The sequence below is a fragment of the Rhamphochromis sp. 'chilingali' genome (genome assembly GCF_963969265.1).
Source record: "Rhamphochromis sp. 'chilingali' genome assembly, chromosome: 3".
Lineage (NCBI taxonomy): Eukaryota > Metazoa > Chordata > Actinopteri > Cichliformes > Cichlidae > Rhamphochromis > Rhamphochromis sp. 'chilingali'.
Genome location: NC_137931.1, coordinates 26,672,361 through 26,699,054, shown reverse-complemented (window position 1 = coordinate 26,699,054; position 26,694 = coordinate 26,672,361). Strand labels below are relative to the sequence as shown.

Sequence of the window (26,694 nt, the reverse complement as noted above, 5' to 3'; positions counted from 1 at the left end):
TTCGTCCCTCACTCACACCACACAGTACCGCCATACTTGTCAATGCTCATGTCACATCTTGTCTGGATTACTGTAATTCTCTTCTCTATGGTCTACCTCATAAATCCCTCCATAAATGGCAGTTAGTTCAAAATACAGCTGCTCGTATTATTTCCAGAACTAGATCCACTGAACATATAACACCTGTTCTTAAACAGCTCCATTGGCTCCCAATTCACCTCCGTGTCAATTTCAAGATCCTGCTTCTCACTTTCAAAGCGCTTCATAACCTTGTTCCTCCATATCTATCCGATCTTCTTCATACATACTCGCCCCTTCCTACACTCCGCTCTTCTTCAGCTTCCCTTCTGTCTGTTCCACCTGCTCGCCTGACTACCATTAGACTCAGAGCCTTTAGTTGTTCTGCCCCGAGACTTTGGAATGGACTTCCACTTGCTCTCCGGACCGTCTCACCACTTTTAAATCACGTCTCAAAACTCATCTATTTAGAATTGCATACACCTGATCTGTCTTAGGCCATTTTTACCTTGCTCAGTTTTTATATTTGTTTTTATATTTGTTTTTATACTTTTATGACTCTTTATGTCTTTTATCTTACCATGTTTGCTATATATACATTTTTCTTATGTTTTTATGGTATTGTTTACGTGTTACTGTAAGGTGACCTTGAGAGTGTGAAAGGCGCCTATAAATAAAATGTATTATTATTAATAGTAGTAGTAATACAAGGAAAACAGAGAAAACCCCAACAATAAAATGCTAATTTATTAGCCTTAATACAATTTAAACAGGGGTTATAATGGGCAGGGATAGCTCAGTAGGTAAAGTGGTCGCCCCATGATCGGAAGGTCGGCGGTTCGAATCCACTTAACGGCTACCCTGAGGTACCCCTGAGCAAGGTACCGTCCCTACACACTGCTCCCCGGGCGCCTGCTTAGTGGGCTGCCCACTGCTTCACTGAGTGAATGGGTCAAATGCAGAGAAAAACAAGTAATTTCCCCATGAGGATCAATAAAGTATCCATTATTATTATAAATAAACTCACCTCGTGTACAGCTGTTCTGAAGGAGGAAATTAGCTTTAGACATCAAAGACGCAGATAATAAACTCTCTGTTTAAAAGTCCTTGTAAACCATTTTCCTACACAACCCAGAATGCACCCTGACAGGTTGGTGGAAAACATCCACTCAGATTTTTTTTATTGCTGCTTTTATTGCATTAATCTTAATCAGACACCAGAGGGAGCCACTCCTACAGCCCAGCAGCATGCTGGGAAGAGGATTTCTCTCCTGGCTGAAAGAAGGATGAAGAAGAGGAGGGTGAGAGGCGCTTGTTTTTTCTTCCCTGCACAGCAATCGAAGAACGGCGTTTGTTTCACTTTTTAAAGTTTAAAATGATTGAAGTCATTAAAGTTCCTCAAACAGCTGGAGGTTTCAGGAAACTCCTCCTCCTTATCTTTCTCCTCCTCCTCCTCTTCCTGATGCGCTGTGATGTCAGAGGCGCTCCAGCATGCAGAGCCGGGTATCGATCGCTCTCATTGATTATTGACCGAGCCTGACGGGGAGCAGGGGCTCAACAGATGTTACATAAACAGTTGTTGAGCGTGTTGGAGGGAAACAGCTGCAAGAGAGCGACGCTGCAGACGAGCAGGTAGGACATCGCTTTTTATTTTACACTGCTGTCTTCATCATCATCTTCAGTAAAACTCACATGTGAAAACACTTCTTTTACACTCATCTACAGTAATGTGAAGCTAAAGTACAGTTAATAAATCAGCATTTATCATGAAATCCTCAATCAAAGCAGGACTTTTATTAATAATAAGTTTAAAAACATGACTTTTTGACCCATGTGTTATAATATAATACATATATAGGTAATGCTGTAAATACTAGTTAGTACATCTTTAATTTCTTTTCTTTGTGTTTTTTACTTAATTACCAAACCAAACGTTTGTGGGGAATAAATGGAAAATAATTGGGGTCAAGATTTTCAGGGACGCAAACTTTGATTGGTTCCCTCATGTTGGGCTCTGCTGAGGAAGTTGGTGTATCAGAGCTGCAGATCTGAAGGGGTTAAATTCAGAAGAATTTTAAGAGGCAGGCTTTTCATTTCAATCCGTGTTCTTATTTCCCTTCTCCACCTCTCCCCATCCACAGGTCTCCTCTCCTCTTCCTCAGGACCTCTTCTTTTTTCTCCAGAGATGCCAGGGACTCTTCCCAGGTTCCCCAGCTTGCCACGGGGGGTCACCATGCCAGCACTGCTGAACTCTTTGCCCCGAGGCATCAACCCTCCCACTTTACCCAGAGGAATCACCATGCCCAGTATGCCCACTCTGCCCAGTTTACCCAGTATGCCCCGTGGCGTGACCATACCCAGCTTGCCCAGGGGGATGTCGCTGCCGAGGGCTGCCATGCCGGCCGTAACTGAGGCTCCAAGGCGGCTGCTGCAGGACTGCTGCTCTGTGCTGGACCACCAGACACCCGGAGGTAACGGATACAGCGAATACACTGGCTGCTTCACATTACGACTCCAACAATGTTTGTGAGGAAGACATCTTTGAATCAAACAGATAAAGGATGGGTGTACTTTTAAATTCTTAAAACAGAAGCCAAAGCAGAAGTACCTTTAATTTTCTTATTAATATTCCCCATGACCTTGGTAAACACTTTCCTGATGTGTTTATACACTCAGTCCTTAGTTTTGGGTCTAACTAAATAAAAAAAATGAAGTCCACTGTGTAAACTTTGATCTCAATAGAATCAGGAAAGAGGAATAACTGGCTAACAACTTAAGACTTATGCAGGAGACTTAACTGGGATAAATAGATGCAGCCAAGCCTAACAAGAATAACATATAATATTAGGTTTAGTGCAAGTTATTGTTGATAAACAGAGCTTTTAAATTACATCCCACTGTGGACCAACAGTCTGTTGATAGCATTACTTTCATGGTCCAAAGTTCTGGAAATTAGATCATATAATATACAAGATCAGCCCAACTCCTGCTCCGACTCGACTTCGACATTTTGAATGAGCATCTAACACTTAATTATCTTTTCATATTTTTACTGAATATATGTGGATTTTTTTTTATCACACTAGATCTCAACACAACCCAATAAAACTACCATCAGACCGATTGTCTTTTTCAAAAGAGAAAAACATCAAATACTTTCTGTCCTAATACTGTCTTTTTCCCCCACATGGGCTCACTTATTAAGTCTAAAACATGTAAGCAACATTATATTAAACAGCCAGAAAGTGAGCGATAATTTAAGAGAAGAAGACAAATGAATGTCAGTTTCAGTTTTGTTCCCTTTCTGCAGTGAAAACAGAGCAGATGAATGTTTTCAGTTCTGCAGGTTTCTGATATTTATTTTTTTCATTTTCGGTTGGAATGATGAATAAATCCAGAGCAGATTACAGAGCGCTGAGCTGCTGCACATGGCCCGGATCTCTCTCTCACACACACACACACACACACACACACACACACACACACACACACACACACACACACACACACACACACACACACACACACACACAGAAAAGTCTTTCAGGGTTAAGAGCCTGTGGGAGTATAAATACTACACTGTTAAATCTGTCTTATTTCATTTTAACAAACTCGTTAACAAACAGCATCTTTTTGTTTTATTTTAAATCTTTAATCTGGAGTTAAACAGCTAACATGCAAAAGCGTTTTCAACATTGTCCTCTGACACTTAATCTGACCATCGAGATACGAGCTTTATAACTGACGGTGAATGAAAGGAGGCGGGGCCACATCAGTGTGTATGTGTGTGGAGGATTAACCACAAGTGTGTGTGTGTGTGTGTGTGGTGTATGTGACAGTGTAGATGTGAGCTGAACGAGTCATCCTTATGTACGGTAAGAACAATTCTTTTTATTTATTAAGCCTTATCTCAAAATAAATAGAAATAGATTTAAAGATCAAACAGAGGCATAAATGAAGCTTCACTTAGTCCTGAAAAGATGTGCGACAGTTCACCTCTGCATCAGCTTCTCTCCTCAAATCTACCTGTTAGTCATGATGTCAATGTATTTTAAAGGGACAACTTACTGGATGTGTTTTTTTCTAGTTTAACAGTTTCAAACAAATGTTATGAAGGCAATAATAATAACATTAATAATAATAAAATTAATTACAGCTGCAAGCAGTGATAATTGGGCGTATCAAGGCACGCTGGGATTAAAGTGTTTCCTGTAGGCATGCGGATTTCTGATTGGCTGTTGCAGAAACGTAATGTTTATTACAAAAACTGTGTGACATTAAAGGAAAGCCCGCTAGTTGTTCATTGTGTTGCTGTGAATAATGTTAACATAGTGTCACAGCAGTACCTGATAGAGTCACAGCCTTTAATGTATTGATTGATGTTTTTGGACACGCCCCTCACAAACTGAGACCCCAATTTGAGCAAATTTTTGAAAAATTACTTTTTAAAATAGTATTCGATGTCATTAAAACAATTCTGTTTAGAAAAAGTGTTAACATACACTAGCTACCACTTCTTTTAAAGGTTTCTTGATTGCCATGGTGATGGCTCTCAGAAGAGTGTCTTTAACATGTTGGAAGTATGACCAAATTTCATACATGTACCTGAAACACGGCAGCAGGGCCCCTGTGTTGTATAATAAAATAGAGACATTTTCACAAATCACAAAGTGCAAAATTCTGAGCATGTTAAGCCAGTAGACTCCTTTTCTTCAATGCAGATAGAGTTTTTTCTTATTTTAAGTTGAATGAATGAACTACTGATTTGAGTCATTAAAATTTGGTTCATTTTAATTGTGTGTGTGTTTCTTTTATTTAATTATCCCTAATACGTCAACTGTTTGTCAATTTATCAGTCAGGTTTTGCTGGCTGTAGTGTTTAATTTACTGAAGCCTAAAATATATTTGTGTTTATAATATCAAATAGTTCAAGAAAAGAGTCTTTGTTACTTTACTTAATTATGTGAGGATCCGTAATCATCTCTCAATGATCTGACAATGACCATTATTCTTATTATTCTTATTAACAAAACAAATAAAAACCAAACATACCACTCTCATGGGATTTATCATATCATATATTGTAACTAATAATTCATCTGAACAACAAAATAAACAGTAAAAAAAATACAATTTAAAACCAACTCATGAAAAAGCTCTCAGAAAAGTATGATCTGCTGGTTCTGCAGGGTCTGAAGGTCCAAGCATGCCACCTGTCCTGGTTTTTGAGACAGAACAGCATGCTCGCAGTGACAGTGCGGATTCTTTAAGCTCTGCTAACTAAAAAACACAAACAATATAAACACATTACATAACAAACCACTGCAGGATTAAGATGTGTTCTCACTGCTGCATTGTGTGTGTGTGTGTGGTGTGTGCGTGCACTCGTAGGCCTGTTGTTGTGAGAACCACATCTTTTTGCAGAGTCTTCACTTTAGGACAGTGTGGTTTACAGATTCAGGTTTGAATCAGGTTTATGTTCAGTGTGTCATTCAGGGGCCTCGTAAAGTCAGGAAGACGAGCGTTTGTGTGTTGTGCTGGCAGCTGACCAGTGGCAGATCTCTTGTCTCCTTTAATCCCCCAAAAGCCGTGACGCCGAACATGGAGAGAGATGAAAATCAAAGAAAATCTATAAACGTCCAGTACAATCCATAAACTCGACTGCCCACTTTAGGCTGTTACAATCATTTTTTAAAAACTCACTACTGAAAACAGGTTTTTATTATAATTCAACCTGCTTTATAACATTTTAAAGAGTTTTTGTGTCTTTCTGTATTTAGTATATTATATATTTACAAACTAATGAAATTACAAAAATTACTCCACAGTTTTCTAGCTCCAACAGAGGCTGAATGTTATTATTATTAACTATCAAAAACAATGGAAAAGAAAAAATTCTCAATTTCAGAATTCCTAAAAAAAGTCCATTCCTTAATAACTCCTAAAAATTGTGACTATTTTAAATCAGAGATCAACATTTTAATTTATTAAAATTATTAGAGGACATTTTAAATATGGAAATGTTTCTCTGAAGCCTGCTGTGTTTCAGACTTTGTTTCAAATACATTGTAACTGAAGGGGGAAATTGAAACGTGTCTCTGTGTTCAGGGCTGTGTGGTTGCTGCTGGGCCCTTCGGCCACGCTACAAGCGGCTGGTCGACAACATTTTCCCAGAAGACCCTGAGGTAAACACCTGTACATCTACACCGCACAGTCTTTACATTTATTTTAGTGCTTCAGTATCAAATGTAATCAAAATCCAAAAATGTCATCTTTATTTCACATATTCATGAAGTTTCAATAAGCTACACAGTAACAACATCTCTGTGTGTATTTGTGTGTGTGCGATCAGGAAGGGCTGGTGAAAGCCAACATGGAGAAGTTGACCTTCTTCGCTCTGTCTGCTCCGGAGAAGCTCGACCGCATTGCTGCGTACCTGTCAGAGCGTCTGACCAGAGAGCTGAACCGCCACCGCTACGGGTCAGTACACACAAACACACTAAAGCCCACACAGATGGCCTTAAAATCATTATGCTAACTGGCAGCTTAAATGAATAAAATTCTACTTAAAAATCATTGAAAAAAGACATTCAGAAGTCAGGATCTAGAGTATCCCTGTAAAGCAATCAGCAGTTCAGGTCTTTTAAGTATTTAAGATCTTTTAAGTATTACAAGCTTCACACTTCTCTGAAATCAGCCCACCATCTCTAGAGGAGTGACTGATCTCAGGGGTTTAAAATATGACACACATGTTTAACAGCAATGGGATTTTTTTTCCCGCCCCTCTCAGGTATGTGTGCATAGCGATGGAGGCGATGGAGCAGCTGTTGCTTGCATGTCACTGTCAGAGCATCAACCTGCTGGTGGAGAGTTTTCTCAGCACACTGCGTCTACTGCTGGAGGCTGACAAACCACACCTCCACATACTCGCCACCAACTCTGTATGTAACACCCTGCAACAGTGGACAGCATTTAAAAGCTTTGAGATCTTGGTAAAGTGTTCATGGGTTTGCAGTAAAGGAAACATTTACTAATCACAAGCTGCAGTAGTGATGTTAATTTGTTAATGGTTATTTGTTCATTTGACCATTCACCAGTCTTTTAACATTCATTAAGTTTCATGTATTATGAGGAACTGCAAGCATTTCATCTAATGAAGGAATGTAAAATCTCTTAATGAATTTTACAAAGTAGAAGTTGTATCACAGTAGGAATGTTTCTCGGAACTGTCAATTAAAAGGTTAATTAATTATCCATAAGTTTAATTAATTTATTTGTTTTTTAAGTAGATCTAAGTTCAAATTAAAGGGCAAACTATAAGTAAAATTTACATTTGAAATTTCTTTTAATACTCAAAATTGAGCAGTTTTACTTCTGCTTCTAAATTTGTCATGTGTAGTTGCTTTTCAGTGTGTTTTGATGGATTAAGAGGCTCATTTTGTGTGTTGCGTAGTTTGTAAAGTTTGCAAACATCGAGGAGGACACACCGTCATATCACCGGAGCTACGATTTCTTCGTGTCTCGCTTCAGTGAGATGTGTCACTCTGATCACGAAGACCTTGACACCAGAAACAAGTCAGTTCTGAGGTTTAACTTTGACTTGATACGAACTCACAGACACTATTTAAGAAGGGTATACAATTGTGAGTGCCAGAACACAAATAATCAACAATTTTAGTAATCAACCATTTGATTAGATATGTAAGCATCCTCAGGTTATGCCTTTTCATATGTTAAATTTTTTTTTATATCAGCAAATTATTGAATAGTATTGATGATTCATGCACGTTTCTCTCTGTATAAGAGGAATATTGTGGAATAATCCAAAATTATGAACATAAAACAAACATCAAAACAAAACTCAGCTCCAGAGTCTGGAGATGAACGTGTACTTAGTGTGTTTGTGGGTAAACTTATGAAGTTTGTGTGTGTTTAGGATCCGTGTGTCGGGGATCCGCGGGCTGCAGGGCGTGGTGAGGAAGACGGTAGACGATGAGTTGCAGGTGAACATCTGGGAGCCGCGTCACATGGAGCAGATTGTCCCTGCCCTGCTGGTCAATCTGCAGCAACACTCACAAAACGACAGGTATAGACATGTATTAATGTTAACACTCTCGTACACCTACACGTTTTACTGCTAGATAAATAAAGTGACATCTGTGTTTAGGATTATATTTAAAAGCACTGCCGTTGGTTCCCACATTCAGCTGGTGACATTCTGTTCTAAACATCAGCTAATTTTGAGATTTTGTAAAATTGATAAGAAATTTAATACGTTTGCTATGCTGTTTATGGTGCTGTTAAATCATGTGGTCAAATAAAACAAAGCCAAAAGTCACTGAAAGTACATTTAAACAGTTAAATTACTCAGAATATTGTATGAGATTTGGTTAGTGGCTTGTTTTCAGCATTTCCCTCTTTGTTCAGCGGATCTCCAGCAGAGCAGACAGAGGTTTGTTTCAGGGAGCTGCTGTGCCGAGCTGCTTATGGACACATTAACAACGCTATCAAACCAGTACTCATGTAAGATATACACTATATTTATAGCACAATAGTAGTATTACTCCTTACGAAAGCAGAGTGCTTTATATTAAGTACACAGAAACAGATTAACAAAGATTTAATAATTTCTTTGAAGTATGGAGTCAAAACATCAAACACTCAATCAAAATAGATAGAAAGAAAGTATCTAACTTCCTTCGACTCTATCTGCTGATATTTACACATATTCATATATAATACTGTTGGACTCTTTGAAGTTCAAAATGATGCTTATTTATCTTGCACATACCTTCATGCTCAACCTCTGTTTATTGTTTATTCTGAGTAGCTGTACTAATAGAGGTCAAAATCAGTAGTAGCAGCAGTATTTATTTAGTTTCTAGTATATATGATATGCTATAATAATAAATCATTACATACAGATTGCTGGACTGTCTTTCAGGCACCTGGACAGTCACAGTCTTTGGCAGGGACGAGGGTTTGCTGTTCAGTGTTTTCAGATCATCATGTACTCTATTCAGGTTTGTTATTACACTGATAATCCTGTATATACTGCACTATAGTAATAGTTGTCATTTCATACAGCAAGTTAAATTAATACATTTAAATTACCTCAGCTTGAAAGTAACATATATTTAAATGCCCTTCAAAGGAACTTAAAGGAAATACTCTTTGACTGTAAATTTAAATATGTATCTGTAGAAAGAATGAACTTACTTATTTTAACTGTGTGTACTTAATTTGAGTACTTTAGGACGTGCTTTAGCTTAAACATAATTACTTTATTCAGTTTAGTTTTGTAAATGTATGATAACATAATTTTAAATAAAATTTAACTGCTGTTATATTTATGTAACAATAATGTCAACTTAATTATGTTAATTTCTTTCTTAATTATTAGAAAGTATTGTAGTATTTAATATTATAGTTTAAGTATTGAAAAATAAGAATAACAAGTTTAACCTAAGATTAACTTAACAAAATGCATTTGTTTAAGCATTTAAGCACAATTACTTAATCTTAATCTTACTGTAGAGTAACTGAAAGTTAATTTAAATGTATTTTCAACATAGTTAAATCTACAAAGTTGAACTAATAATTATTATTTTAAGTACAAAATGTGGGAAATAAATAATAATAAACACTGCTAATGGTACATTCCTTTTACTCATCCTACATTTACCTCTAAAGCACTTAACTGTCCCCAGCTGTACTGGCTATATTACGTGTCACTCCACCTGTTATTCTGTAACTGAATTGAACTCTTGGTCAGTCCCAGCACTCCCATCTGGTCATCCAGCAGCTGTTGGGTCACCTGGATGCCAACAGCAGGAGTCCAGCTTCAGTCAGAGCTGGGATTGTGGAGGTCCTGTCTGAAGCAGCCGTTATAGAAGCGACTGGATCTGTCGGTGAGCCTCCAGCTCACACACACATCTGTTTATATATACACAGAAATGCTTAATGTTACTTATACTGTACTCTGCAGGTCCCACAGTGTTGGAGGTGTTCAACACGTTACTGCGACAGCTCAGGCAGAGCGTGGACTACCAGCTGACTGGTTACTATGACAATGGTGGTAAACATAAAACCAGCTCGATTGAAGAGAAAAAACTGCAGGACGCCGTCATTAAAACTATTGGTGTGTTCATGGTGGTATTTTAGCACTTTTTTGCATTAAAGGTGACAAACTTTTCTTTGTACTTTTCATTTTATTTACTTCATTTGAGCTGATGTTACCTCATGACATTTCAGGATCCTTTGCCAACACACTGCCTATTTACCAGAGGTCAGAGGTCATGCTGTTCATCATGGGGAAGATTCCTGTTCCTGGTATCTACCCAGCCTTGGGTTCACCCAACTCCGGGTACCATTCACATTAACTTTCTGTGCTCTCTATTGCTTGTAGTTAACACTGTACTCACCTAGTATTTGACAAAATACTTGTAAAACACCTTAATTTTGTGAAATAATATTCTTGACTCAGGTTTGAAGGCAGCAGGATGATACAGGTGATGCTGCTGAAGTCTCTCCTACAGGTGAGGTCTCTTTAAAACCCTCCAGCTCTGCTCTTACCTTTTGAAAGCACACAGTTAAAATGATAAAGGAAAACCTGGAGAGTCGGTGAAGTGCAAATTTACAGTGGATTTTGAGATAATCAAAATGAAATGGTGTTTTGTTTATTGGTTTATCAGATAAACAGCAGTTGATTCTACACTCGCTGATTAAAGTCGTATGACTGAATAAAGCTGAATAACGTATGTCTCCAACAGTTGATTCTGTTCATCTGGACGTAGTGTTTTGTGGGAGAAACGTTTCGTCACTCATCCAAGTGACTTCTTCAGTCTCAGCTGACTGCAGGTTTCTCTAATCTTATAAACAGTACATTTGCATAATGACTGAAACCAGCCCACTGAAGGAACAATGGGCTGGAAGGTCAGTTCCTTAATCTTAACTATGCAAATTCTCATGACCATTGATCAATTGACCACTGACCAAAACCCACTGATCAATGGCCATGAGTACCATTCACAGAGAGTTGGGGAATGGCTACAATCACAGCATTGTAAGATGGTGACAGATGTACCCTTAGGCCCCCTCCTCGATTCAGAGATGGTCTTTCCCTTTTCACGTAAATGGCCTCCTTGACTCCGCACTCAAACCAGCGTTCCTCCCTGTCCAGGATGTGCACATCCTCATCATTGAAAGAGTGTCCACTGGCCTGTAGGTGTGAACAGACTGCAGAGTCCTGGCCTGACAAGGTAGCTCTTCTGTGTTGTGCCATCCGCTTCGCCAGAGGTTGTTTGGTTTCCCTGATGTATAAATCCTGGCAATCCTCCTGGCACTTAACAGCGTGCACTATGTTACTCTGTTTGTGTCAGGGACTCGATCCTTGGGATGGACCAATTTTTAGCACAGCGTGTTTTGGGGTTTAAAAGCCACAGACACCCGGTGTTTAGAAAAAATGCGTCTCAGCTGTTCTGATACTCCTGACACTTATGGGATCACTACATGTTTTCGCTTAGGCAGCGGTTGTCCTTCTCTCCTAGATCGGCTGGAGCTTTCTTTTGGCGCCTTCCCAGCTTTGACAAAAGTCCAGATGGGATAACCACATTTACTCAGGGCCTTCTTGATGTGCTGTTCTTCTGCCTCCCTGGACACTGTGTCTGTGGGGATGGTGAGATTTGATTTTCACCCAGGTGTCATCCACATATCTGAACCAATGGCTTGGTGGTGTTCCAGGGTAGGATCGCAAAGCCCTCTTTTCCACTTCTTCCATGTACAAATTGGCCATGATAGGTGAAACTGGGGAGCCCATGGCACACCCATGTTTCTGCCTGTGGAACTGACCCTTGTATGTGAAGTAGGTGGAATGAAGACACAGTTCCAAAAGCAAACACACTTGGTCGATGCTGAGAGTGGTCCTCCCACAAAACGCTACGTCCAGATGAACAGAATCAACTTTTGGAGATTTACTTACCTGGATGATTGAGCATGCATCAAGATGAATAACGTATGGTTCAAATAAATCAGAATTTACAGCACTTGAGGCTCATCTTTGTAATCTTTGAAGCTGTATTCATGCAAGCTTAAATAACATTTTCCTGTCAGTCTGACATGCTCGCTGTCCCTCCTCTGTGCCTCAGGTGTCAGAGCATTACGAAAGTAGCAACCTGCTGACGGCGCTGCCCTCGTCTTTCCTGGAGCCTCTGCTGTCCTTCACGCTGATGGAGGATCCGGAGATCCGCCTGCTTGTTCTGTCCATCCTCACCTCGCTCATTGACAGACGCCACAACGCCTCCCGGCTCACCACAGCCAGGTCACACTTCCACAGAGACAACACCACTACTACCAGAGACTAATGACCCATGTGGAGAATAATGAGTTGTAAAGAGCTCCACCCTGTGGCAGGGGGATGTCACTGCAGACCTGCTGATTGTCTTTAGCTTGTGATGAACATAATGTAAATACTTCCACTTTTCTCTCATTAAAAGATGATCTGCAATAATCATTTTAAAGGAGGATCACATAGCATTGTTGGTCATTCTAAAAAGGTTGGAGGCGTTTCAGATTATTTAAACAAAGATACTGCTTTACACACATTTTTACAACAGGCTTGAAAGAATCTGTGAATCTGCCTTATAAGACTGTTGTTCAGTCTCTACCTTAAATTCAAAATTAAAGTCATGGCCAGATGCATTTTATTTAAAGTGCTCCTATGGTTCCCTCATCCATAGAGCCCGCATGGCTGTTCATTTTGATCCTACCATTGTGGATTTATTATAGCAGAAAACTGAAAAATAGCATTTGTCTAAAGGCGTTAACTGACCTGTTGAGGATCGATAAGTTATTGGTTATGTGTCTACAGTGTGGCATTTGATGTCTCATCCTTGGAAATGAAAGAGGACAGATGCTCTCGACAGGACAACCTGTTCATGAGGAAGGTAAGCTCACATCATCAGAGACACCACGAATGATGTCACTAGTTCGGAGGTTCGAGGTTGGAAGAATTTATTTCAGAGATTTACACCAAGATTTGATCAGATGGCTTTTAAAGGCAGGGATAAAACGGGTGGTCTTAAGTGTACATCATGATATTTGCACATTTCAGCATGATGTGTTTGTGTTCATGCAGCATGCTCAGCGTCTCTACAGACACGTCTACCTGGCCTCTAGGGAGGAGAACAGTGGACGCAGCCACTACCAAGCCCTCTTCACCCTATTGGCTGTTCTAAGTGTGGAACTGGCCAATGAGGAGGTTGTGGTGGATCTAATTCGACTGATCCTGGCTCTGCAGGTAGGCAGAACCTCTGTGATATGATTTAAAGGCCCGTGTAGGGGCAAAGCTTAGTTTATTAATGTTGCAGTGTGTGGTGTTTACAATAAACAATAAATAAAATAGCACATTGCTTCTTCCTCTCCCTTTAACTTTCCTGTGATTGGCTGCACAGGAGATGACTCTTTCCAATCAGGAGTGTTTGTCAGTGTTTAATCGCTGTGGGATCCACGCCCTCTGCGCCGCCTTCCTCAACTTGCTGTCACAACTTGGCCCGCCTCCAACACTCCACCAGCACATCACTCAGGTGAAGTCGGTGTAAGTGTGTGTGTGTGTGTGTGTGTGTGTGTGTGTGTGTGTGTGTGTGTGTGTGTGTGTGTGTGTGAGAGAGAGAGAGAACATGAGAAACAAAGGTGTTTGTTAGCACAACATCACAGACTGTGTGTTTGTTTTGGATCTTCAGGTGATAGAAAGTCGACAGAAGGATGCTCCTCACCTGCTGCCCGAAGTCATGTTTTGTGACAAACCCAGGTAGAGCGAGAGGCGCACTAATTGATTGTATTAAAACATTATAAAATTTAAAACTTTAGTTAGAAATAAGAGTAGAAATTCAACCAGACACCCACATATTTACATAATCGAAAAGCAGAATAAATATTGCCAGGTTAGCCCCATTTTAAAGTTAAAAAACAAATAAAATATAGTATTTTGTGTTATTGAGTTATGTAATTACACTTTACTAAAGTGTTGAAACTCTAGTAGAAAAAGCATAAAAACATCAACTATTAAACAGTACCATGCTGACCTTATATTGTTCTCAATATTCTTAATAATATACTTGTTATGGTTGATTCTGGTAACTCGCAGTATAGACAAAATCAATCCAATCAATCATGCAACTAGTCAGCTCACGACTGTGGCAACTGTTCCTCCTACATATTCTCTGATCCGCTGCAAGCCGTGGGGTTGCCAAGTGCTGAGGCAAACAGTATGTAAACGTCACTCTGCTCACTCAGTAACTGCAGGGCTCCTAGCATTAGCATCACCACAAAAGTGTACACCAAGGGCTTCATAACACAGGTTTCTGTTGTCAAGCGGCTCCTGTAGGTGTAGTGTGCAGGTGGCCCAGTTCTTCTGTCCAATGTACATTTATACAGATTCAATTGTTTAGCTTGGTTGTACCTCAGCTTTGTTTGTCTAGCACCAGGATTTTTAAAGTCTTGGTGTTATAACTTTGTGTGTGTGTATCAGACTCCCAGAAGGTGAGCTGAAGGTGGATGAAGCTTTGCTGTTCATCCAATCAAAGATCTGCGAGGCCCTGGCAGGAAGCAGCTACAGCGCACACTGTGAACGCTTCAACACACCGTACACACCTCAGTTAACAGGTACTCAAACTAGGGTGACCAACCATCCTCTTTTCCCCAGACATGTGAACTTTTCACGTTCTGTTCGGGGCATCCGGGGGGATTTTCAAGATGGATGAAAATGTCTGGGTTTTCCTATAGGCCTATAGAGGACCCATATGTGCAACGTCATCCTTGAACTGCTGTGTTGTAAGTGGTTGTTCCGTGCTCACAGACGGGACAGAGTGCAGAGCGGCGTGTTGAAAAGATGCCAAAAGATGCCAAAGTGCAAGTGCATCTTTTCAGACAAACTGCAAAAGAAATTTCCCTCGTATCATAAATGGGAGGCGTAGTGCACTGTGTGCAGAGCTGGCACTTACGTTTGTGTGTCTAACAAAGGTGCCGGAGATCTTGTTGCTTACATGGACACAGAAAAACATAAAAAGGCTGTGCGAGGCGAAAATTCATCTAGTAAGTTGATGGAGTTCTTTGTTACACCTGGGAAAAATGAGGATGCTGTTGTATCTGCAGCAGAAGGTGCACTGGCATTTCATACTATGAAGCATCACAATAGTTACAGATCCATGGATTGCACTAGTGTGTTGCTTAAAAAAAAAAAAAAAGCATTTCCAGACTTTAACACAGCTAAAAAGTTCAGCAGTGCCCGCCAGCTATTGTCAATGGTGTGATAGTGCTGGATTCAGTGGAAGTCACTCTTGAAGCTCTTTCTCAGACTTAAGTAACCAACAGAGAAAATATTCCCAATCATACTTCGACTGGAAGAATGGTGGCGTGCAAACAAAATTAATTGAAGTTAGAAACGTCAAATGAGACAGCAGAAACCACTGCACAATACCTTACTGGTACCTCACTGGTAATTTTTCTTATACAGATGAGGCATTATTTCTGTAACATTATTTAATTCCAGAGGTTTTTAAGTTATTTTCTTTTGCGCTTGTTGACTTGTAAAAGCCTATAAAACATTTTTGATTTCAACATTTATTAACAGAGAAGGCATCTTTTAAATATGTTAAAAAATACTTTAAACAAACAGTATTATTAAAATTCTTCATGACTGGGCCAAGTGTCCTCTTTTTTGGAAATCAAAATATGGTCACCCTAACTCAAACACACCCTTAATATTAAATCAATTTATCAAAGACCCAAAGCTTCACACGGGGTTTTTATTTATGTCATTTTATGTAATTTAGACTTTGTGTTTGGTAGTAACTAGTATATACCATACTCAGTGTAATAATATATAAAAGTAAGTAGAAAGTAAAAGCAAGTAAGTAAAGTTTAAGTAGAACTGTCTTGAAAAATAGTAGTTACGCAGTACTTAACAATGATTGTTCAAGATCCCAGTATGGACTGTAAATAAGAACAAACGATCGAAAGCTTTGTTGAGAAGCTGATGGTAATGTTTCTCAAAAACTGCAGGTAAATATTTAATAGCAGTGGGTTTGAGGGTCCACTTTAGCAGCAGTATGAGTGCACTGATAGAGGCACCAGTCTCATAGCATTCAGACTGAATTACTGTTTTATTGTAGAAGAGGATCGTCTGTCTAAGAGGAAGAGCATTGGAGACGCCGTCTCTCTGCAGGTGGACATGGACCTTCCGTTCTGTCCTGATACACCACAGGTACCCATCTGCTGAATGTACCTGTCCTTTTGTCCATCGCTTTTTTTTGTGTCTGATCATATCTCTGTGTGCAGAAACCTCAGACTGAGCACATCACCTTTGAGACGCTGAAGAACGCCATCGGTAGGCCATCGATTTCAAATCAATAGTTTCACATGATTTACTTGTGAACATCTAGGAAATATTCTTCAAATTGTCCCCTTCAGCGTATAGTGACAATGACTTATTTGTATAATTTTATTTTCATTAAAATTAGAATTTTAACAATAAAAAAAACCCCATTTAATTTAAGCCACGTAAGTGAAACTGTTAACAGTGAAATTCAAAGTGAAGCACTGGGTTAGCGTCAACAAAGAAGATCTGTCTTTGATCTGGTTTTTCTTTCTGTCAGAGGACAGAGGCGTGGTCGAGGAAGAGGAGAGGAGGAAGCGGATGGAGGTGGTGGAGAGGTTTCAGACAGCTCCCTTTGAGGAAATTGCTGCCCAGTGTGGAGCCAGGGTGAGCAGCTTATTGTACTCTAACAAAGCAGCTGAAAGCACCACACCCACGCCATCGATGTGATTCTCAGCCAATAAGAGCTCACTTTAGTTTAGTAAAGTTGTTAAAAAAATTTTCATCTAGATGAAATGATCTGTCTTGATGTGATTAAAAACTGTTTTTTAAAATAATGCCTTTATTTGTCTCTCCAGACATCGTTGCTTCAGTCCAAACTCAATCAGGTCTTTGAACTCATCATACGTCCTCCTCCTTCTCCCTCTGGACATTCGGCACCTCGATCGACTCCGGTCTATGAGATGAAGTTTCCTGACCTCTGTGTCTATTAAAGACATTCAGCAACAACCTCGTGATGATGTTGAAGCACTTTGTTTGGTAAAGAAACGAATCAGTGGCTGTGAGGGAAAGAGTTTTACATTTTAGTGATTTAGTGTGGCTGTTTCCTTTATAGCTGTCAGATTTGATCTTTTTGTATTAGAAATGGACTGACTCAGTGTTTGACTTCATATTTCCCAGTCTGCCCTTCTGTTTGATCCTCCAGTCATGAGGTGCATCTGTACACAAGTATTGTTAATGGTTAAATGATGCTGCACTAAATAAATAGTACATGTTAATTTTATCGTCTCATCTTATTCACACACAGCAGACCTCTCGCTGTGACAAGCAACAGTTTGTTTTCATTTTCATTTGTGCAGCCCTGCCTTATTTTGAAGGTTCACACACAATTGATTTGTTTTTTTCTGTGAACCAAGGCTTCTACTGTAGCAGTATTGAGTCATAGACTTGTTTATGTAGTTATAAATGTTATACTTTACCTAAAAATGTACGTACAGGTTGTTCTGAGGACAATAGCTGTTGTTTTTTTTTTTTAGATTAGTTCAGTGATTCGTATTTCTTCCATGACGCTACATGCTCTTTTTTTTAGCACTTACCTTTTCTTTACTTTTTTCTGGCCCAATACTTTATATTGGTCATTACGTATTAGTTTAGGAGTTTTGTTTAATGTGGATTTTTTCTTAGCAACCTTTTGTCTTTTTATGATTTCACTTTCTTTCTTACCTAGTCTTCTTCTTCTTCTTCTCCTTCTCCTTCTTCTTCTTCTTCTTCTTCTTCTTATTATTATTAGCCCTTTAGAGCTTAAACCATGTAGTAATTGACAGAAAATGCAGTTACCATAGGGCGAGCTGGGGTATACCCTGTACAGGTTGCCAGTGTCTCACAGGTCTAAAGCTGCTACATATTTGCTCTGGCATTTTTATTTTTTACAATATATTGCTTAAAAATGTTTAATTGATTTTGTTATTTTGGGGGAAAAAAATCCCACTGATCATAAAGGGTTAGTGCCACCATTGTAAGTTCCTGCTTATTTTATGAGCTCACTTTATTCTGCTTGATGGACACTCCTCCTTTTCAAGACTGACATGTAAAGACTTTTCACGTAGAGCATTTTCACCTATTTCAGCAACTGACTTCTATTAAGATTTATCGCTGTTGTTACTCCTTCTTTGAGGAACTCAAAGTGAAGTTTGTTATTGTGGATGTGGATCACAGGTAGCAGGTGTCTGGTGTAGATGTGCATGTGTTCTGGATTCGTGCATTTGTGTAGAGAAAAGATGTATCTTGTTTTGCTTGCAAATAACTTTTTATAACTCATTTAATAATTAAAGTTATTTACATATATCAATACATATCAAAACATCTTTCTCAGACTCTTCCCCTCTCCATCACTCAATCAGGATCATGTAACAGATGGCAGTTTCAGAGCTTTTTTATTGGTCACTCTGTTAATGGGAACTCTTTGGTGTCTAATTGCCTTGGAAAACGTTTCCTCCTCCTGTCACTCCTCTCTCCACTGCCTCATCCTCTTCTCGTCTAGTCTCACTTCTGCTGCTGTCCTTCTTTGTTGATGACGTTCTTGAAGAGCGTCAGCAGTGGCCTCTGGCTGTGCTCGTCCCAGCTCTTCATGAAGCCACCGTAGCGTTTGCTGGTTGGCGGGCCGCTCCAGCGGAAGTGCTTCATCTTATACGAGCCGTCTTTCTTCTCCTGCACCCCGTTCAGGAGCTGCTGCTCCTCCTCCGCCTCCTCGACCATCTCCTGAGCCTTCTCTCCTTCCTCTGCCAGCAGCTGATTGGTAAGCTCTCGTCTCCTCATCTCTTCGGGGAAAACTTCAGCAGACTCCTCCGCCACGCCGTTGGAGGTGTACACTTTGACGGGGCGGCGTTTTCGGCCAACGGGCTTCCCCCAGCGGAAGTGCTCCATTGAGTAGGAGCGCTTGGCCTGAGAAGAAAGTGAGGAGGCGTCTGATGGGACAGCGGGCTGGAGGTGGGCGTTGCCGGGGATGACAGGGGTCTCGGCGGTGAGGTCAGAGTGACAGAGCTGGATGCACTCCTGCAGGAGAGAAAGAGAAGAAAACGTGAGCTTCTGGGTAAAAAAAAGGAAGAACCTCCCATTAAATCAGGTCTGAGTGAACAGTGTGTTTGTGCGTTTACCATCATGTTGCTCTCAGAGCTGAGCTCCTGGCAGCTCGGATGCTCCCAGCACTGGCTGACTACTTCTCTGGCCCCGCCCACTACCACTAATGCCACCAAAAGCCACATAGGACACATCCTCCTGTTGACCAATCAGAGAAAAGCACAGACAGAATGTTAAAAAAACCCCTCATGTATACATTTTTTTGTTTCATTTTTGATTTGACATATTTTTATTTAATTTATGTTACATTAACACTACATATATAACCATAATGTGACTTACAGAGTAGGTATACAAAACAGATATCACTGTGAAATTGATCAAATAAATAAATACATCCCATGTACATAAAAAAAATCATAATAAAGGGCATGAAAGTACCTGTAATCTCTTTAGCAAAATACATTATATTGGGTTAAACAACACATTACCATTGACTTTATATAAACTTATGCAAAGTTACATTAAGTTTATATTTTGTTGATGCCAAATCCTTGTTGTCAGTTCTGAGATGAAGCAAATGTCTTTTTCTCACAATTTATCTTAAAATATATTACTCAGTATTTGTTTTAATTTATTTTTTTTTAGATCCAAGTCTAATAGAATTGAGTCAATCATTAGAAATTCATCATCTGTGAAGAACTAAAAAGTAAAAGTTAAAAAATGTAACAATAAGTGATTTTCAAGCATTTTAAGCACTTATTAATTTTAATATCATTATAAAAAGTTATTAAAGAAAATGATGATTCTCACCACACTTTTCTGCACCTCTTCGTCCTCTTATTGCTGGTGTTTTCCCGTCACTCGGCCGCTGGATGGAGGTTTTTAGCTGTTGCTCTCTCCTCTTCTGTCGCTTTGACCAGCCGACTGATTTTTATATCCTGCCAGCCAAGGACACGTGCATGCAGATAACGTCATCACCAGCATTTGCTCCTGCTCGCAAACGTGGACTGTTTCTAGAAAACGGACAATTCCATGTTTTCCCGCCTCCTCCTTCCTCCACATCAACCTCTCCTGCCCCTCAAATATTCACATTTTATATGGAGAAACTGTTTTAACTTCATAACCTCAGCTCTTCATTCTTTTTCAGGTTTAAATCTTCCTTTTGTGAGCATTTATAAAAAGATTTCCAGCAAAGTTCAGTTTTATATTCACAAACTTCAACAGCCTGTATTTTTTAATGGCAGGGTTTTATGATTTCTGGTTGTTTATTATTTTTTATATATCTTAAGATTCAAGATTCTTGAATTTTTCTTGAGAAAATTGGATAAAATATAGACAAATTCACCCTTAAATTGAGCTTAAACTTTGCAAAAACAAAACAAAACACACATTAAATCTAATAAAGACTTTGGGGGAAGAGGAAGACCAACCGCGTAAATATTGGCTTAGCACCTCACTGCCACTGTCGTGTGCTAAATGTCAGATGGCAGGTTTGGCAGATTAACATTGAGGTGCCATGTCATCATTGGAGGGAAGACGGGAGTCAAACCTGCAGGTCAGGGTGTACAGTTTCAAACTCGGGCAGCTGCTGCAGCATCACCCCTTTATCTGAGCCCTCAGCGGCACTAATGATGATTCTACAGAAGGTTTTCACCGACAGCTGGGGAACAGACGTGAGCATTAAAGCCTCTACCTAAGGCCTCAGGAAGTTTCATTTCAATGTCTAGAACTTGGAGTGGTTTTTAAGCTCAGCATAGACTATACATAAAGACTACATATAAAGAACAAAAACAAACTTCTGAAGATCTTCTTTTAAAGAAGAAGCCTGGACAGGCCTCCCTTTTAGACTCTATTTCAAATTCAAATTCAAATTCAAATTCAAATTTTATTTGTCACACACACACAACCATACACAGTATGACATGGGGGTGAAATGCTTGTAGCTGTACAATGCCCGACCATTAAATGACAGGAGAAAAGTTTTACAATATTTACAATTTACAGTTTGCTACAAAAATTTACAAATTAACTTCGGAATTTACAGTAAAGAATGTGCAAATAGCAGAAGAGATTATAAAGATAAGGATTATAAATTATAGGAATTATAGGATTATAGGAAATGTGTGGTGGTGCGTGTGGTGACGAGTGTGAGAGTCCAGTCTTATAGTGACGTGTTTGGGAGAGTCCAGTCCTACACCTGGTTCAGGGCCCGAATAGCCTGGGGGAAGAAGCTCCTCTTCATTCTCTCTGTTTTGGCCTTAAGGGAGCGGAAGCGCTTCCCAGACCTCAACAGTGAGAAGAGTCCATTGTTGGGATGGGAGAGGTCCATCATAATCTTCCTGGCTTTGGACTTGCACCACTTGGTGTAGATGGACAGCAGGTCAGGGAGCTCTGATTGAATGATGCGTTCTGCCGAGCGCACCACCCTTTGCAGATCTCGTCTGTCCTGCTTGGTGCTGTTCCCAAACCAGGTGCAGATGTTTGCCGTCAGGACGCTCTCGATGGTGCAGGAGTAGAAGTTCTTGAGCACCTTCAGTGGCAGATGGAAGTCTCTAAGTCTTCTGAGGAAGAAGAGACGCTGACGGGCTTTCTTAACCAGGGTGTTGATGTGACAGGACCATGACAGGTCCTGAGTGATGTGGACACCCAGGTATCGGAAACTGTCCACTCTCTCCACTGGCGTGCCACTGATGATGAGGGGTTTGTAATTCCTCGCCTGCTTTGTAGTGAAGTCCACGATCAGCTCCTTAGTCTTGCTGATGTTTAGGAGGAGGTTATTCTCCTGGCACCAGGTCTCCAGGTTCCTAATCTCCTCCAGGTAGGCCGTCTCGATGTTGTCAGAGATCAGGCCCACAACAGCAGTGTCGTCAGCAAACTTGACAATGGAGGTGGTGTCGGATGTGGTTACACAGTCATAAGTGTACAGTGAGTACAGCAGGGGGCTTAAAACACTGCCCTGAGGCACTCCAGTGCTGAGTGAGATGGAGGGGGAGACTTGTTTTCCCACCCTCACTGATTGGGGTCTGTCTGTGAGGAAGTTGATTTCACCTTTTTATTTCATTTTTTTGTTTTCTCCGCATCTGTTTAGAAGTTTTCTGAAAAGATGTACATGTAGTAGCCTTGAAGAAAGTAGAAATGTCATGTAGAAGTCGCCTTTCTTCGTGTCATTAAGAGATCTGCACTGATGGTCTAGTTTTCCTCAAGAACCAGCAAAAGCCTCTTTTTGGGGTTAAGGCTCTGCCCATCTAAAGGCTAATTTTAACTTCATCCAATGTCTTATAAGGGCTGTTCTTCTACTTGCACCTGCTCTTTGATGCTATCTTTCCCCTGAACAGTTTTATTCAAGGGCTTTTAGGGTTATGTGTAGACTGGGGATGTTTTACTTTTTGGAGGCCTTTTGGAGCCTCTATAAGAGGTTTCTGTTAGATAAAAGCCCTGATGTAAAGTTATATATATCCACTTAATACTTTTCTACAAAGCTGTAACTTCAAAGGAAGCATCTTCTAAACAAACCTAAGCTTTGAATTTTGAAACTTGGTTTATAACCAATGCTCAGTTGGTACTAAAGAAAATAAAAACAAAATAATTCGAAGGAAGAAAATACCCCCATGCATCACACCACCAGCAGCCTGAACTGTTGATAGATGGCGGGATTGATCTATGCTTTCATGTTCACACCAAATTCTGACTCTACCATCTGAATGTCACAGCACAACTCGACACTCATCAGACCAGACAACATTTTTCCAATTTTTTGTTGTCCAGCTGTTATGATCTTGTGCCTACTGGGACCTCAGCTGACACCTGGTGTAGTCTACCTGCTTCAAAGTTTGACATGCATTCAGAGATGCTCTTCTGCACAATTACAAGTAACGAGTGGTTATTTGAGTTACTGTTGTCTTGCTATAAATTGGGAGCAGTCTGGCCATTCTCCTCTGACCTCTGACATCAACAAGCCATTTTCACCCACAGAACTGGATATTTTCTCTTTATTGTTCTCTGTAAACCTGAGAGATGGTTGTGTGGGAAAATCCAAGTTTCTAAAATATTCAGATCAACAACCATGCCACATTCAAAATCGCTTAAATCACCTTTATTCTACATTCTGATTTGAGCTTCAGCACGTTTTCTTGACCATGTCTACGTGCCTAAACAAATTCAGTTGCTGAAATGTGATTGGCTGATTAGATATTTGCATTAATGAGAAGTTGAACAGATACACCTAATTAAGTGAGCCTCACTTTAGAGCTACATAGTCATATTTTGTCAGTCATTTGGAAACTCACACATCATTGCAATGCTTATATTTATTATTAAAATAGTTTTGGTACAATTTTTACTTTTTACTTCTTTCACATTTATAAAGCATAGAAAATAGAAAATAGGCCAAATTCTGCTGGTGATAATTTTGTATTTCTGATATTTTTTTTGTAAATTTCACATGTGAAAATGAGGACTTTACATTTGTAGCTCATATATTTTATTTTATCCTATTTTTTGTTAGAACTTCTTCCGGAGCTATAGGGAATTCTACTTCAGGTGATTCAGATGGTCACTTGTGCAAGGAGCTATTCATTTTGTTTTTCTAATGGACTGATTGAGCTACGTTTGGAGGCAGGCAGGTAAATATAAACCCATTAGACGGCTGCCACAGCCTTGAACATCCATTCAAGCCATTACACACAAACACAAACACACAGGTATATTCAGGAAGAAAGAGGTAATGGCAAAAGTCAGATGAGCTGAATTGAAAGAAAATACCCTTTTAATGACACATCATTGGAAGAGGAAGCTCTCTGCTCACCTGCTACAGTCATGACATTTCTGTCCATGCGTCTAATAAATATTTTCTCAAAGCATTTATCATTTTCTATGTCCTGACTTTTCATTAATATAATAATAATAATAATATCAAAGCCTTTATTTAAAATGTGAAAGGTAAAGAGCTATAAATAAAAAGAAATTAAGAAAATTGGAAGCAGAGTTCACAAAAAGAGCAAATGTTTATAGTACCCCAGTGAGGATTGGCATGTGAATTAGCCACAGTCCAATGAATTATATTAATAAGTATGGAAATCATTTCAAAATAAAACCTTTGGGAGAGTAAAGGAAAATAATGTCAGCGGCAGGTAGAAAAGCTACAGTGATACAACTGAGTGTACATCTGAAGACTATTTAGACTCTGTGGTTGTACCCAAACATTACACAACATTACACTACTTATACTACCACTAATAATAAATTGACCTTTACTGAATAAAATCTGTGCAATTTCCCTTTTAATATAACCTGCACGTTGAACCCAAGCATCATATTTTTGGGACTAAGAGAATTAAAACAAACACTGTGGTCAGCAAACTGATGCCAAACGCTTCTTCTTTTGGCCACCAGGGGGAGACAATTCCCCAGAGTCAACCTTACAGTCAAATGACTATATTTTATTTCAATATGAAATATAAAGACAATAATGAATAAAGGTTTGAATTTAACACTTAAACTTACTATAGTAGCACTGTTCTCTAATAGCTGTTTGTTCTCAGCTCTAAGCTCCAACTCCTACCATCTGAGAAAGCTACACTTAACCTACAATCATTTTGGAGAGGCACAAGTGAAGCACCTGTCTGCAAAACTGGTAGATGCACATTGCCAACTGGACAATCTCAGGCATCGAGACGCAAACTGCAGCCATTCTCCTGTTCAGCAGGTAGATGTGAGAATGTAGCTCAGTGATCTTTGACAAAAACTGTCAAACTGCAAGGCAGGAAAAAAAGAAATATTAATTAAATCATATTAATGGGACAGTTTCAAAGTCAGCACATGGAATTCAGAAACAGTTCCTGAAATTAAATTATGATTCCCTTTCATCCCCACGTGCAAATACAGAGTTATATTTGGAAGGTAAGATTTTGTTATTACTTTGTTTTATTTTTTTATATAGTGTCTTTCAGTCTTCATTTTTTTAAATCTATGCCCCTTGGTATTCAGTTACTTTAAAAAGAAATGCATTCATGACTATCACAACTTCACAGTTTTTCTTTTAGTTTTTACAGCACATTTTGCTGTTGCCAGTCTAGAGGCTTTTATTTTAATACTTAATTTGTATTTTATCTTCCCACAGCCCAAAGACTCGCAGTTAGTGGGTGTAGGTTAATTGGGGATTCTAAATTGCCTATGGGTGTGAATGTAAATGTGAATGGTTGTCTATCTCCCTGTGTTAGCCATGCAACAGACTGGAGACCTGTCCAAGGAGTACCCCGCGTCCCCGCGACAAAGACTCCAGTCAGGCCCACTAGAACGCCCTGAAAATGCATAGATTTTGAATTTTTCACTGTATTTTCACATATTTTAAGCCTTTCCTATTAATAAAGAACCCCCATTATTCATTTTACAACAGAAATTAAGTAAAAATTAAGTAACAGATAAAAAGTTTAAATGACAGACATTTCCTGTTTTTTCACTATCTACTGTATTAAATTGTGTTTGAAACAAACTCTCATTCTTCGAACTAATTTGTAATTTTAAATGTTAAACTATTGTTTGATTAAACATCCAGTAATAATACAGAAAATATATATATTAACAAAGCACTCATCATATCAGGTCAGGACTCAAAGCAAAAAATAAAATCTTTATTCAGGTCAAGTGGTAAAAGGCCAAATCCAAGTCAGTGGGTGAAAACTACATCTTAGAGGTAATTTAGAAAACCCAGAGGACACTATGGCAGCAAAGCAAATGCTAAGACAAAGAAGGAGCAGTATATGCACAGACTGAGGGCTGACTGGGAATTGGAAACAGGAGAAGAAAATAGAAATCTGAAAATACATTAAACCTAAAAAGCCCAAAGTGACCTGAAATAATGTGGACGGAAACTTAAGAATAAAATACTGTGAAAAATCATGAGAGTGAACACGAACACATAAGTGCCTTTCATCTGTTTATCATTTGAAGCCATCTTTTCAAAAACTCCTCGGTCACTAAAATCCAGTTTGTTCAGTTTTTTTCCCATTACTCCCAGTCAGCTCATTTCCTCGTCCGCCGGAGCAACATTTCCCTGAACTTTCGTAACTTCCTGTGATGCTTTGTAAATTGTAGATATAAACAAACTTTCATTTAACGTTGAATTCAAAATACTAGAAACAACTATATCGAGATCAGTGATTGGCCTGAGGGTTTCAACTTTGCCCTCAATGTTTCCTGTAGAGGTGAAGGAGGAACGTTTCCAGCTGCTGTACCGTTCTTTGTTTGCAGTAGACTGAGGTACAGATTGCTCAACATTTGATGTGTAAATGTTAATAGTTGTCAGGAAAGCGGAGGTTTATTTGTTCTCAGCTTTGTTTAGGGTGTTCCAGTCAGAGCGTTGTTGCAAGTTAATTATTGAAGCCATATTACAATGTATCAGCTGATTTTCAACCTATGAGCTACAGCTTAAGACTTGTTTGAAGAGTTTAATGAGCCTGAGTGATAACAGAGATGATTTGGGGGATTTTCTTTTTTTCTTGACACAG

At 39.4% G+C, this 26,694-nt stretch overlaps 2 protein-coding genes across 2 annotated transcripts; one reads left to right on the top strand and one right to left on the bottom strand.

The window, feature by feature from the left end:
• Window positions 1-1,414: 1,414 nt before the first annotated feature.
• Window positions 1,415-18,319, top strand: LOC308393301 (protein EFR3 homolog B-like). Its single transcript, XM_080876968.1, has 23 exons — window positions 1,415-1,650; window positions 2,160-2,489; window positions 6,127-6,203; window positions 6,371-6,498; window positions 6,809-6,959; window positions 7,472-7,593; window positions 7,955-8,104; window positions 8,446-8,541; window positions 8,963-9,041; window positions 9,794-9,929; window positions 10,007-10,159; window positions 10,273-10,384; window positions 10,505-10,556; window positions 12,165-12,337; window positions 12,887-12,962; window positions 13,154-13,315; window positions 13,470-13,601; window positions 13,758-13,825; window positions 14,546-14,679; window positions 16,188-16,279; window positions 16,354-16,402; window positions 16,671-16,777; window positions 16,969-18,319. The coding sequence occupies exons 2-23, from the start codon at window positions 2,204-2,206 to the stop codon at window positions 17,101-17,103; spliced, it is 2,670 nt and encodes an 889-aa protein (XP_080733094.1). The 5' UTR covers window positions 1,415-1,650; window positions 2,160-2,203; the 3' UTR covers window positions 17,104-18,319.
• A 333-nt stretch (window positions 18,320-18,652) lies between these two features.
• Window positions 18,653-19,380, bottom strand: LOC308393313 (pro-opiomelanocortin-like; the record flags this gene model as incomplete). Its single annotated transcript, XM_080876988.1, has 2 exons — window positions 18,653-19,162; window positions 19,264-19,380. The coding sequence occupies 2 exons, from the start codon at window positions 19,378-19,380 to the stop codon at window positions 18,653-18,655; spliced, it is 627 nt and encodes a 208-aa protein (XP_080733114.1).
• Between the last annotated feature and the right edge of the window lie 7,314 nt (window positions 19,381-26,694).